Raw genomic sequence first — 12,461 nt, 5'->3', positions numbered from 1 at the left:
CTGGCTGAACACTCTTCTCTTTGGCTTCCTGGGTTCCACCCCTTCCTCCTGCTCTTCCGGCCTGCTACTCTGTGCTACGCCCGTGCTTACCTTGCTCCCGAAGACCTGGGAAAAAGAAAAAATACATATTTATGGAGGTATTTATTATTTCCTGAGAAGGTTACCCCTAATTGGATTTGTTCACTGAACCTGAGGTGTTTAAAAAAGAAGGGACATTTAGCTGACTTAATACTGCACATTGCATTTATTAAAGACTAACTATGCCTGTTTTTATGTGCATTATAGTTAACAGATTTGAAATAATGTTACTTTATGATTTAGAAATAATCTGTTATGCTTTCATCTAGTTTCTTTAATTTTCTGTCCAAATCAGTCCTGTATACTTTAATTTTGGCTCTTTCTTCTTTTTTGATGTGTGCATTTATTACTATATGTTGGCCTCTGATCACTGCTTTTGCTGTGTCCCAAGATTTTGGTATGTTGTATTTTCATTCTCATTTGATTCAAGGAATTTTTGAATTTCAATTTTTATTTCTTTTCTTACTCAGTCTTTCTTAAGGAGGATGTTCAGTTTCCATGTGTTTGCTCTTTTTCCATTGATCTTCCTATTGTTGATTTCTAATTTGATAGCATTATGATCTGAGAAGATGCTTTGCAGTATTTCAATGTTTGTAAATTTATGAAGGTTTGCTTTATGGCCTAACATAAGGTCTGTCATGGAAAATGTTCCATGTGCACTGGAAAAGAATGCATATTGTGCTGTTTTTGGGTGAAGTGCTCTGTAGATGTCTATAAGGTTAAGTTGGTGAATTGTACTGTTTAGGTCTTCTGCATCTTTGTTGAGTTTCTTTCCACTTGTTCTATCTTTCATTGGAAGAGGTGTATTAAACTCTCCCATTATGACTGGAGTCATCTATTTGCCTTTTCAACTCTTTTAAAGTCTGTAAATCAGTCTTGTATACTTTAATTAGATGATTGTATTGAGTGACTGTTGGAATTTAAGCTTTGCAAGTTGAGAAATCACTTTTTAAAAAAATTAAATCTTAGAGCTATTTATACAAACATTACCACTAAGCTAAAATGATTGTTGTTTTTAGTTGCTGTCGGGTCAGTTCCAACTTAAGTGAACCCATGTACAACAGAACAAAACACTATCTGGTCCTGCAACATCCTCATAGTCATTACTATGCTTGAGCCCATTATTGCAGCCACTGTGTCAGTCCATCTCAGTGACGATCTTACTCTTTCTCTGTGACCCTCTGCTTTACCAATCATGGTGTCCTTCTCCAGGAACTGGTCCTGCCTGATAACATGTATGTAAGACAAAGTCCTGCCATCCTTGTTTCTAAGGAGCATTATGGCTATTCTTCCAAGACAGGTTTGTTCATTCTTCTGGCAGTCCATTGTACTCAATATTCTTCACCAGCACCATAATTAAAACACATCAGATCTTCTTTGGTCTTCCCTATTCATTGTCTAGCTTTCACATGCATATGCGGTGATTGGAAATAGCAGGACTTGGGTCAGGTGCACCTTAGTCCGCAAAGTGACATCTTTGTTTTTTAACGCTTTTCAAAGAAGTCTTTTACAGCAGATTTGCCCAATGCAATACTTCATTTAGTTTCTTGATTGCTGCTTCCATGGGTCTTGACTCTGGATCCAAGTAAAATGAAATCCTTCCCAACTTCTGTCTTTGCTCTGTTGGTCATGATGTTGTTCATTGGTCCAATTGAGAGGATTTTTGTTGTGTGATGAAGTATAATCCATACTGATGGCTATAGTCTTTGATCTTCATCAATAAAGGCTTCACGGCTTCTTCACTTTCATCAAGCAGGGTTTTATCATCTGCATATACTCATTAAACTCACTGCCATCGTTGGTTCCAATTCATAGCGACCCCTCCTTGGTATTTCCTCTATGGAAGTAGATTCCCCAACCTTACTTCCGAGGAGTGGCTGGTGGGTTTGAACCGCCAAATTTCTGATTAGCAGTCAAATAAGAATGATAAATACCAGTAGAAGTTTATATGCCATTTCATTTGTGGGCCTTAAGAGAGGAGGAGAAGATACACTCTGAATAGCTTTCTAGTTTCTTTTCTGTATGTATAATTCAGGTCTAGTATTTATATCCCAGCAATAGTATCTTGATCCTGGGAACTCCCTGTTCATTTTTAAGGAGTTCATCTGTGCATTTAGTTATAAACAAGACTGACTATACTTTCCCATAAAATAGTGTTAATTTGCCTAAAAACCTTTCAAAACCCTCATTTTTATCTGTTTTCCAGTGCTGTTCTTTGATTTTACATGACTTGACTTTGTCTCTTTAGAACTTTAGCTTGACAAAGCAGACAGCAGGAAAATAAACCATAAAGGATTTTAGTGTATACATACAGATATTAAATTTCTTAACTGTAGAGACTCGTTAAACAAATAAATGCTAGATTCAGAACAATTCTTTTTTATTTGTGGTAATTAAAAAAAAAAAAATGCCATTGAGTTGTTTCCTACTTATAGCGACCCCTCCTTGGGTTTCTGAGGTGGTATCTCTACTAGTAAATTGCCCAGTCTTCCTTCTGAGGAGTGGCTGGTAGGTTTGAACTGCCAGCCTTCCGGTGAGCAGTCAGATGCCTTAGGCATAACACCACCAGAGCTCCTGAGAAAATTAAAATTAGAGTTTTTAAAATATACTTCTTATAAGCAATTATATAAGAACACCATGCTTCATATCCTTTTCTTAAAATGAATCTTTTCTGTATCTGCTTGACACCAAGCTTTGCATACAATTCTTGACTGTCCATAAGTTTTAGAAATCACTTTGAGGAATTAAAGGCCTTGTAGCACTGTAGCAACTCATTGTCTAAGTTTTATTCACTACTTAACAGTCAAAAACAATGTTTGTAGGAAGAAGGTCCTTAGAAAAAATATTAAAAATATAAAACAAAATATTTTATGGAGCTACATTATCTATTATCAGTTATTCCTTAAAGATGTACCATTTTTGTAAATGACCTTTGTGGCAAAAAATCTGAAACCGAGAACCTCATTCAATGCATACATCCACTGTGTTCTTGTTTAATGTTGATAGTGTTACCAAAGATACTCCGGTAGTACTTAATGTCTTCCTTTTCCTTTGGTTCCTTTTATTTAAAATGCAAATGGAAGTGTTTGGAGTCTTGACATTTATTGCAGTTCTTGTTAGCCTATCTAGAAGTGGACAAAAACATAGAATTGAATGGCTTTAAGCATGCAAAGCCTTGTTCAGGGCTCTCAAATGCAGCTTTTATAAAGAATTTCATTTCTTCTTTCTTATGAACAGATTGAGGACCAACTTTCCATATACCGATCACCGCACAAATCCAGGTTATTTGTTAAGTCCAGTCACAGTGCAAAGGAATATATGTGGAGAAAATGCAAGTGTGAAGGTTTCTATTGAAATTGAAGGATTCCAACTACCAGTTACTTTTACATGTGATGGTATGTTTGTAGTCCCTCAAGTGTCTTGTTCTGCTCTAATTTAGGAGAAAGTGTTTCAAATGTTAATATTGCTAATCTTTTCATTGTGTTGTCATTATTCGTCCTTTTAAAAAATAGTTATTCAATGGATAGCTTTCTGGTTAGGACAAGTAGGAAAATAGATTGCCTTCATAACTACATATTTCCTGGAAAACATTGGGTAGCTTTTGTTAATCACATTACACTCCTGACCAAGGCCTAAAAGCATTTGATAAAAAAGCTAATTCTAATTCTTTATTTTTTCATTTTATGGCAAGAAGAACACTTGTTTATAAAGAGCTGTCAGTGAAATTGAATCCAGGTGTCTTGCTCCAGGTTCCTTTAAGGAGAAGATAATTCTCCTTCCCTTCCAAACTTGGTGTGGGTATTCTTTCTAGGGATATATTCCCAAAGTTTTTATTGTTCTTTAAAACTACTTTTATTTTCTTTCAGAACTTAGTACACTTCATAATGTATATTATTTTAGTGGAATTCCAACAGTAGAATAGACCAAACCAAACCTCTTGCCATCAAGTTGATCCAGACTCATAGTGACCCTAAAGGACAGAGTAGAACTGCCCTACAGAGTTTCCAAGGTTCTAAATCTTTGTTTAAGCAGACTGCCACATCTTTCTCCTGTGGGGCGGCTGGTGGGTTCAAACCACTGACCTTTTGGTTAGCATCTGAATGCTTTAGCCACTGTTCCACCAGAGCTTCTAACAGTAGAACCAAAACCAAAACCAAACTCACTGCCATTGAGTCAGATCTGACTCATAGCGACCCTTCCTTAGGTTTCTGAAGTGGTATCACTACAGAAGTAGATTGCCTAACCTTCCTATATTTTCTACAGTACTTAGGCCTAGAAGTTATGGTTTTGTTTTTTCCTTTAAAAGTTGTGCATATGTCTGATATTGGATACTTTCCTTCTACCTTCCTACTTTTTAAGGCCCTTTGGAAAAAAATACACTGGAAGAAAGGTTTTGGCCAACTCTAACAGTCACTCTTTTAGTTTCTAAATGAAGAATTATTCTTTTAAATTTACATTAAATTTTGACATGGGGAGTCATTTAAATCTTAGGCATATAGTAAAAATTAAACTAATTGAAAAAAAGGTCATAGGTACCTTCATTGAAATAATCATGAGTAAGCATTGATTAAAAATGTAATAATTTACATTAGGTTTTGACTTACTTCATCAAGATCTGACTAATCTCAAAAAAAGTACTTCAAATACCTGTTGTTTAGTTTTTCATAACTGTGTGTTTATAGTACACATCTCTTCTAAGAGATTTAACCGTATTATGGTGGGAGTAGTATGTGTATTTAAATGATAAATCTTACCATGCATGTAACTATTCAGAAATATAGCCACTACATTAGATATATACAGGTTTCATGCCTTTTTTGCCAACCTATTGATGTTTATGAAGTTTTAATGTCTTTAAAAATTGAATATAATAGTACTAAAGATACAAATAGGTTAGTTTGCGAGTTTTAGTTTTTAATTTGTTGTAATATTAGTATCTAGCTATTGCCAAGAATAATAATTAAATAATACTGTATACTTGCTATATTTTGATTCTTGGTTGGAGATTTTACTAGGAAAATGTCAAACATTTTTAAGTTATATTTTCTCTTTATGATACAATTTAAATCAGCGTTTGCTAGACACATCTAAATGTCATCCTATTTGGAGGTGTCTGTAATAGGATGATGACTTTCTTAGCTTAGACCTGCATGGTCCAGTACAGTGGCTTACTAGCTACATGTGGCTGCTGAGCCCTTGAAATGTGGCTAACCTGTATTGAGATATAATAAAAGTATATTGGATTGCAAAGATTTAGTTCAACAAAAGAAAGTAAAATACCTCATTAATATTTTTTATGTTGATTATATGTTGAAATGATAATATTTCAGTAAATTAAGTATATTACTAAAATAAGTTTCACCTGTCTCTTTTTACTTTTTCCAATATAGGTACTGGGCAATAATAAATTATATATTAGCCTACATTTATGACTCCCATTATATTTCTATTGTATAGTCCTGCTGTTTTTCAAGTAATACAATATGAATAAGTATACTTAGAATTATTCATTAAATGAGTAAATTAAAAATGATTAACTCTTTTACAGTGAGTTCTACTGTGGAAATCATTATAATGCAAGCCCTTTGCTGGGTACATGATGACTTGAATCAAGTAGATGTTGGCAGCTATGTTCTGAAAGTTTGTGGTCATGAGGAAGTACTACAGAAGTAAGTTCATTCATTTAACTACTGAGCAGTATCTTTGGGAACTCCATTTTTAATGGCTTAAATAAGAAATTTTTTAAGTTAAATTTTTAGTCCAAGACTACATTGAGTCCTTTTGAATTCATTCCTTGTTTCAGAAAACTTACACTCAGGTATGTTTAAGACATTGTATTAGATGATTTCAGAGATAAATAATACATACAGTATTGCCCTTAAGAAGTTCATTGTCTTATAAGGGAAGAATGGTGGAGAATTGACTAATAAGTGAATTTAATGTGTGTGTGTGTTTTTTTCCTCTGAAAATAATAAATAGTAACGTAACTATATACTCCGTTGGCCTATCATAGCATACTCTGTTACTTTGTAGTCAGTTGTGATTTACTTAGTTGCTTGAGTATCATCATTACATGAATCTTAACCAGGTAATTTGTTATATCTAGCATTTAGTCTAGTTTTGCTACTGCTTCTGTTCTACGCTACTAAAAATGCCCTGTCCTTATGTTTTTATTTCTTTTATCTTCATCTTCTTTGTTTTTTTTCTTCATTTCTTCTTTGCTTTGACTTTTCTCATATAGAATTATTCCTCTATTTAACTGTTCTTGGTGATAAGACTATTCCTGTGTTTTACCATTCTCTTATTTCTGATAAAGATACCATTTATATTTGACCCTCTCCTCTGTAATTTATACTGTAGTAGAATAATACTGGTGAGTAATTTATATATTTTTAACAGTAATTATTGCCTTGGAAGTCACGAATATATTCAAAACTGTCGAAAATGGGACACAGAGATTAAACTGCAACTCTTGACCATTGGTGTAATGTGCCAAAATCTGGCCCGAACTGTAAGTATGTACCTTATAAGTGAATCACATTTGGTCAGATCTGTATGTTTCGCTCTGGGTTGTGTTATTCAGAAATAAGTCTGCTAAGTAGCCAATTAGTAATTGGTGCACTTACCAAGATTTCTAGGTTGGTGGGATGGTGAGCTCTATCTTCAACAAAAGTCTTTTAGCAGATCAGGGAAGATTTTTAATCGTGGGAGTTTAGGTAGCCTAATATTTAGGCTAGAGGCATATTTAAAAATTGAAGTGGAGGAATTAAGAATTTATTATACACAAGATTAAAAATGTCAGAGTCAAATCAAGTAGAAATGAGGAAAAAGTAAAATTCAGAATAGTAAATATGAATTGGGAAGGGGAAGATCCCATGTCAATCTGTGTACAAAACTGAGAAAAATACATTATTTTTTCATAAAGTAACAACTGATTCTCTATTTTAAAAGTATAATAGCTTGTTTTGAGATTAAACAATAGAATGTAGGAAATTAGATCATCATATTGCTGTATAAACTTTCAATGAATTTATAAATTAATTTTTAATAATTTGTAAAGAGAATTAGCCTTCATTTGGTAGACTTTCAGATAGGAAAGTACTCATTTCCTTCTTCTCTTTTCTTTTGTTTTCTTGGATTTTTTTGTTAGGTAGAATTTCTTTCAGATGAGTAGAAATTATTTCACAAAATTCAGTACATTTTAGCAGTCATTGGCAACTTCTCTTTTCAATTTCTCAAAGAATGATGTTCTTGAGTAGTTAAGTTTGCCAAGTGGTGACTTAGGGTAGAAGAGACCACAACCTTGTTTAATGAGGGTGGGGGAGAAGGCTGAATGGTGACAGACTTGATTATTATCAGAAAAAACAGTATAGAAATTCCAACGATCTCTTCTCTATCTGGCCCCCAACTCACCTTCATTTGGCTGTCAACCATCTTATTAAAAGTGTTTTTAGCCCTCTGTTATCTCTGTATAGAATAGATGTGGGTTTGTTTTGCTTTGGAAGCTATTTATATATCAAAAATTAAAAGCTTTTATATTTTTATGTTTACTGAAAATTAGTAACGTTTACTAAAATTAGTTTCACCTGTCTCTTTTTACTTTTGTAAAAAGTTAAAAAATTTGGTTAGACTTAGTGACTTTTTTTTTTCTGAGTAAGTATTTTATCTTCCGTTTTAAGAAATCACTTTTGTTTTAAGATTTTCACTTATACCAAGGGGCCTTAGTGGCACAATGGTAAAGAGCTCAGCAGCTAACTGAAAGATTGACAATTTAAACCCACCGGCCACTCTGTGGGAGAAAGATGTGGCAGTCTACTTCTGTAAATATTTATAGCCTTGGAAATCCTATAAGGCAGTTTTACTCTGCCCTGTAGGGTTGCTGAGTCAGAATTGACTTAGTGGCAATGGATTTGAGTTTTGGGGGTTTATAGTTAATTTGGCAATAGAAAGACCAAAGGGTACATTTGATTTTTATTTTAAATATTTGTGTATATGTGTATGTTTAGGCAGAAGATGATGAAATACCTGTGGATTTAAACAAACACCTGCATCAAATAGAAAAACCTTATAAAGAAGTCATGACAAGGTATAGCATGTAAAGCATAATTGTAGGTTTTCAAACTTGTTTTTGGACATGAATACGTTTATTTTGAAGATTGAAACAATAATTTTTGTATATAGTATCCTTCAGCTTTCTGTATTTCAGACACCCTGTTGAAGAACTCTTAGATTCTTATCACAACCAAGTGGAACTGGCTCTTCAAGTGGAAGTAAGTCTTAATTCACATTTTTAACATAATGACGTAAAGATTCTTCTCTCCACTCTTAAATACTAGGGTTGGCCTTGGATTAAATATTTTAGAAGGACTATTAAAACTATGTTCTTGATGTTAATGTTTGATGATTTATTTTTGTTAAATCTAACGACAGCTTACTAACAATTCTCAATAATGTTTGAGTCAACATGTCTGCTCTCACTTTAACTTTATTACAAAAAGGAACCTTCAGTTCAATTTCAGAAAGCATGTATTGAATGCTTACTGTATGCTAGATGCTAGAGTTATGAAATTGAATGATTCTGCCACCACTTACCAGGAGTTTATAAACTAATGGTGAGGATTTAAATAAAATCACTATAGTATGGTAAGTATAATATAAAAGTATGAATTGGTGTTCTTTGGAAGACCGAAGAGGGGCACTTAAGTGTTCATAAAAGGCTTTTTAAAGGAGATGTTACCTGAACCAAGTCTTGAAACAGTGTGGGTTAACCAGAAAAAGAAAGTTGGAATGGGCATATGCGCAAACCACGTAGGTATAATATGTAAGTGTACAGATAAGCAATTCTGTAACAGAGTACAAAGTAAAGATTGAGAGATGATGTTGGAGATTGCCAGACCTAAGTTGTCACTTATAATCCATGCCAAGCAGTTTTACTTTATCCTCTAAGTCAAGGGGCATATCCAGTAACTTTCTGTTTTTGTAAATGAAGTTTATTGGAACACAGCCTTGCCTATTTGTGTACATGTTGTTTATGGCTACATTTGCACCCTGATGCTAGAGTTGAGTAGTTGGGACAGAGACCATGAGGCCCGCAAAGCCTAAAATACTTACTGTTTGGTCCTTTACAGAAGAAGTTTACAAACTCTTGCTTTAGGTGGTTGGTAGCTAGCCATACCATAGAAGACAGATTTAGGAATAGCAGGATCAGCTTCAATAATACTACTTAGGAAGGTTTTTATAATGAAATGGAATACTGAACATGGAGAATGTGGGAGGAAACTGATTAACAAAATATTTAAGAGAGAAAATTGGTAAGATTTTCTCAGGTGATTGATGTTAGAGAAGAGGAAAGAGGATTTGGATGGCTTCCAGATTTCTAGCTATTGGTACATTCTTATCAGCACCTAAACATATTTATTCAGTAAGTATTTGCTGAATATCTTCTCATTGTAAGGCACTGTATAGATGCTGAGGACACAGCAGTGAACAAAAGGAATCTGTAATCTCTACCCTCAGAAAGTTTACTTCTAGTGGGAGAAGACAGACAAAATATATAAAATACATCAGGCGGTAATTGCTATAGGAAAAAAAATAAAGGAGGAGGGTATGTTGCAATTTCAAATAAGGTAGTTAGAGGATCTAAAGATGAATATGGACAAAGAACTGAAGGAGGAGACTGAGAAGCCATCTAGTTATCTAGGGGGAGGAATGTTCCTTGGTGAGAGAACAGTAAGTGCAGAGGCCTAAGGGAGGGAGTATATACAAAGCCTACAAAGTCTCTAGCTGTAATCAAGTGAGGGAGAGAGGCAAGAGTGGAAACAATTAGAAGGATGTGTCCTTAGCTATGTGAGAAGTGATGATAGTTTGGACCAGGGTGATTCCAATAGTAGTTGTGAGAAGAAGTTGAATTCTGTGATTTTGAAGTTAATGGTAACTGGGTGCTTGAATAATTTCTTTTAGAAAGATCAGCACAAGGCCGTTTCTATGAAGCAGAGATCAGAGATGTCCTAAATGTCCAACTTTTCCAAACTGCTGTACCACTTCGTCATCTCTGACTTCAGCTCCTTCTCCTCCCCTCAGTACTTTCCCTCCTGTCTTTAGGGTTCTGTATTTGACTGTAACATCTCACAGAACTCAAACTCTCAAGGAAATGGCTCACATGGTGGTGGTAGAGGCTGGGAGCCTGGTAGGCTGGCAAGTCCCAGAGCTGTGAATAGGTCTGGAGGATTTTCCCAACTTACGTGGTTGCAGGGGTTGGTGAAGACAAATCGGCAGGTCAGATGATGGCGCCTGTTTCAAGTCTAGGCGTGAGATGATGACAAACCAAATACAGATTCGGAGCAAGAGAGCAGACTTTCCCAGAACATTCCTGTAAATACCCTCAAGGAAGCTAAGGGTGGTTACTTGAGTCATATCCTCCAGCAAGGCAGGACTCAAGATATATCCCACCCTAAATAGGCACAGAGAATGTTGTTGTTAGGTGCCTTTGAGTTGGCTCTGCCTCATAATGACCCTATGTGCAACAGAGTGAAACAGTGCCCAGTCCTTTGCCAGCCTCACAATACGTGCTATACCTGAGCCCATCGTTGCAGCCACTGTGTCAATCCATTTCATTGAGGGTCTTCCCCTTTTTTGTTGATCCTCCACTTTACCAAGCATTCTTGCTTTCAAGAAGCATTCCTGCTGCACTTCTTCCAGGACAGATTTGTTAGTTCTTCTTCTTCTTTTTTTTTTTTTTTAAATTGTGCTCTAGGTGCAAGTTTACAGAGCAGAGTTTGTTTTACTTTCAACATTTCGTGTACATTTCATTTCACTCACCAGTTACCATGCCCAACCCTAACCCAGTCTCCTGCCCTCCCTGCCCAGCATATTTGTTAGTTCTTGTCGCAGTCCATGGTACTTTCAGTATTCTTTGCCAACACCACAGCTTTCACATGCATATGAGGCGATTGAAAAATACCATGGCCTGGGTTCGGTACACCTTAGTCTTTGTTCTTCACCACTTGAAAGAGGTCTTTTGCAGCAGATTTTCCCAGTGAAATATGTCTTCTGATGTCTTGACTACTGTGACTACTGCTTCCATTGGTGTTGATTGTGGAACCAAGTAATATGAAACCTCTGACAACTTCAGTCTTTTCTCCATTTATCATGATGCTGCTTTATTGGCCCAGTTGTGTGGATTTTTGTTTTATGTTGAGATGTAATCCGTACTGTAGTCTGTAGTCTTTAATCTTCATCAGTAAGTACTTTAAGTCCTCTTCACTTTCAGTAAGTAGAGTTGTGTCATCTGCATATTGCAGGAGATGAGTCTTCTTCCAATCCTAATGGCATGTTCTTATTCAGATAGTCCAGCTTCTTGGATTGTTTGCTCAGTGTACAGATTGAATAAGTAAGGTGAAAGAATACAACCCTGATGCACTCCCTTCCTAATTTTAAACTATGCAGTAGGTGGTGACTTGAGTCACACCCTCCAGCAAGGCAGGACTCAAGATGCATCCCATCCTAAACAGGCACAGAGACTAGGATTTACAATACATCACAAAATGGAGAACGATGGCTCGAAGGGCCATGTTAAGCAATTCACTGCATTGCACAGAGTTTAGTGATAGATTGGATATAGAGCATGAGAAAGAGAGAAGTTAAAGGTAACCCCAAGATTTTGACCTGGAGCAACTAGAAGTTTAGAGTTTCCTGTTAGTAAGATGTGAGAAATCAAGACAAAAAGGTTGGGAAAAGATCAGAAATCGATTTTGGACATTATATTTAAGATGACTATTCGATATCTGAAGAGAGATGAGTAGGCAGTTATATCTGCACCTTTAATTCAGTGGGAAGTCTAGCTGGAGATAATGAATTTGATAATTACTAGTATATAAGTGGTATTTTGCAACCATAAGACTATGTGGAATCACCAAGAAAATTATTGCAGGTAGAGAAGAAAAGAGGTTGAAGACTGAGCCTTGGGTATATCTCAGAGGAGCTCCTCAATGACCAACCTGTCTAAAGTAGTGATTCCTTTCTTAAAATAAAATAAAAAGCCCACCTCCCTCCTCTAGCCTTGCTTCTCTATTCTCTGTGAAGCAAACCTCCCAAAAGTTACCTGTTCTTCCTGGTTCCACTCCCTCTTTTCCTGTTCTTTTATGAACCCACTATAATCAGGCTTTCATTCTTGGTACTTCACTGAAACTGCACTTACCAAGGTCGTCAAGGAATTCCATGATTCATAAGCCAGTAGTAAATTCCTGTCCTTTTTTTTTCTTTTTCTAATTTTTCTGTAGTGTTTGATAGAGTTGATCATTTCTTCTCCTTGAAACACTTAATTGGCCCCTGAAATTTCACCTTCTTGGTTCCCACTTCATTGGCTGCTCTATCTCAATTGTGGC

At 35.6% G+C, this 12,461-nt stretch overlaps 1 protein-coding gene across 1 annotated transcript in view; it reads left to right on the top strand.

The window, feature by feature from the left end:
- The window catches only part of PIK3C2A (phosphatidylinositol-4-phosphate 3-kinase catalytic subunit type 2 alpha), a 107,593-nt gene that overhangs the window by 41,393 nt on the left and 53,739 nt on the right, over positions 1–12,461 (top strand). Inside the window, exons 3-7 of the mRNA XM_007955490.2 lie at positions 3,316–3,473; positions 5,627–5,747; positions 6,478–6,589; positions 8,085–8,164; positions 8,285–8,348. Coding sequence (XP_007953681.1) covers positions 3,316–3,473; positions 5,627–5,747; positions 6,478–6,589; positions 8,085–8,164; positions 8,285–8,348 — 535 coding nt within the window. The remainder of the gene's footprint in view (positions 1–3,315; positions 3,474–5,626; positions 5,748–6,477; positions 6,590–8,084; positions 8,165–8,284; positions 8,349–12,461) is intronic.

This window comes from Orycteropus afer, unplaced genomic scaffold (assembly GCF_000298275.1).
Source record: "Orycteropus afer afer isolate SDZICR_OR568_19922 unplaced genomic scaffold, OryAfe1.0 scaffold00014, whole genome shotgun sequence".
In the NCBI taxonomy this organism is placed as follows: Eukaryota; Metazoa; Chordata; class Mammalia; order Tubulidentata; family Orycteropodidae; genus Orycteropus; species Orycteropus afer.
Note: the sequence above shows the minus strand (reverse complement) of the source record. Positions and strands in the feature narration are given on the sequence as shown.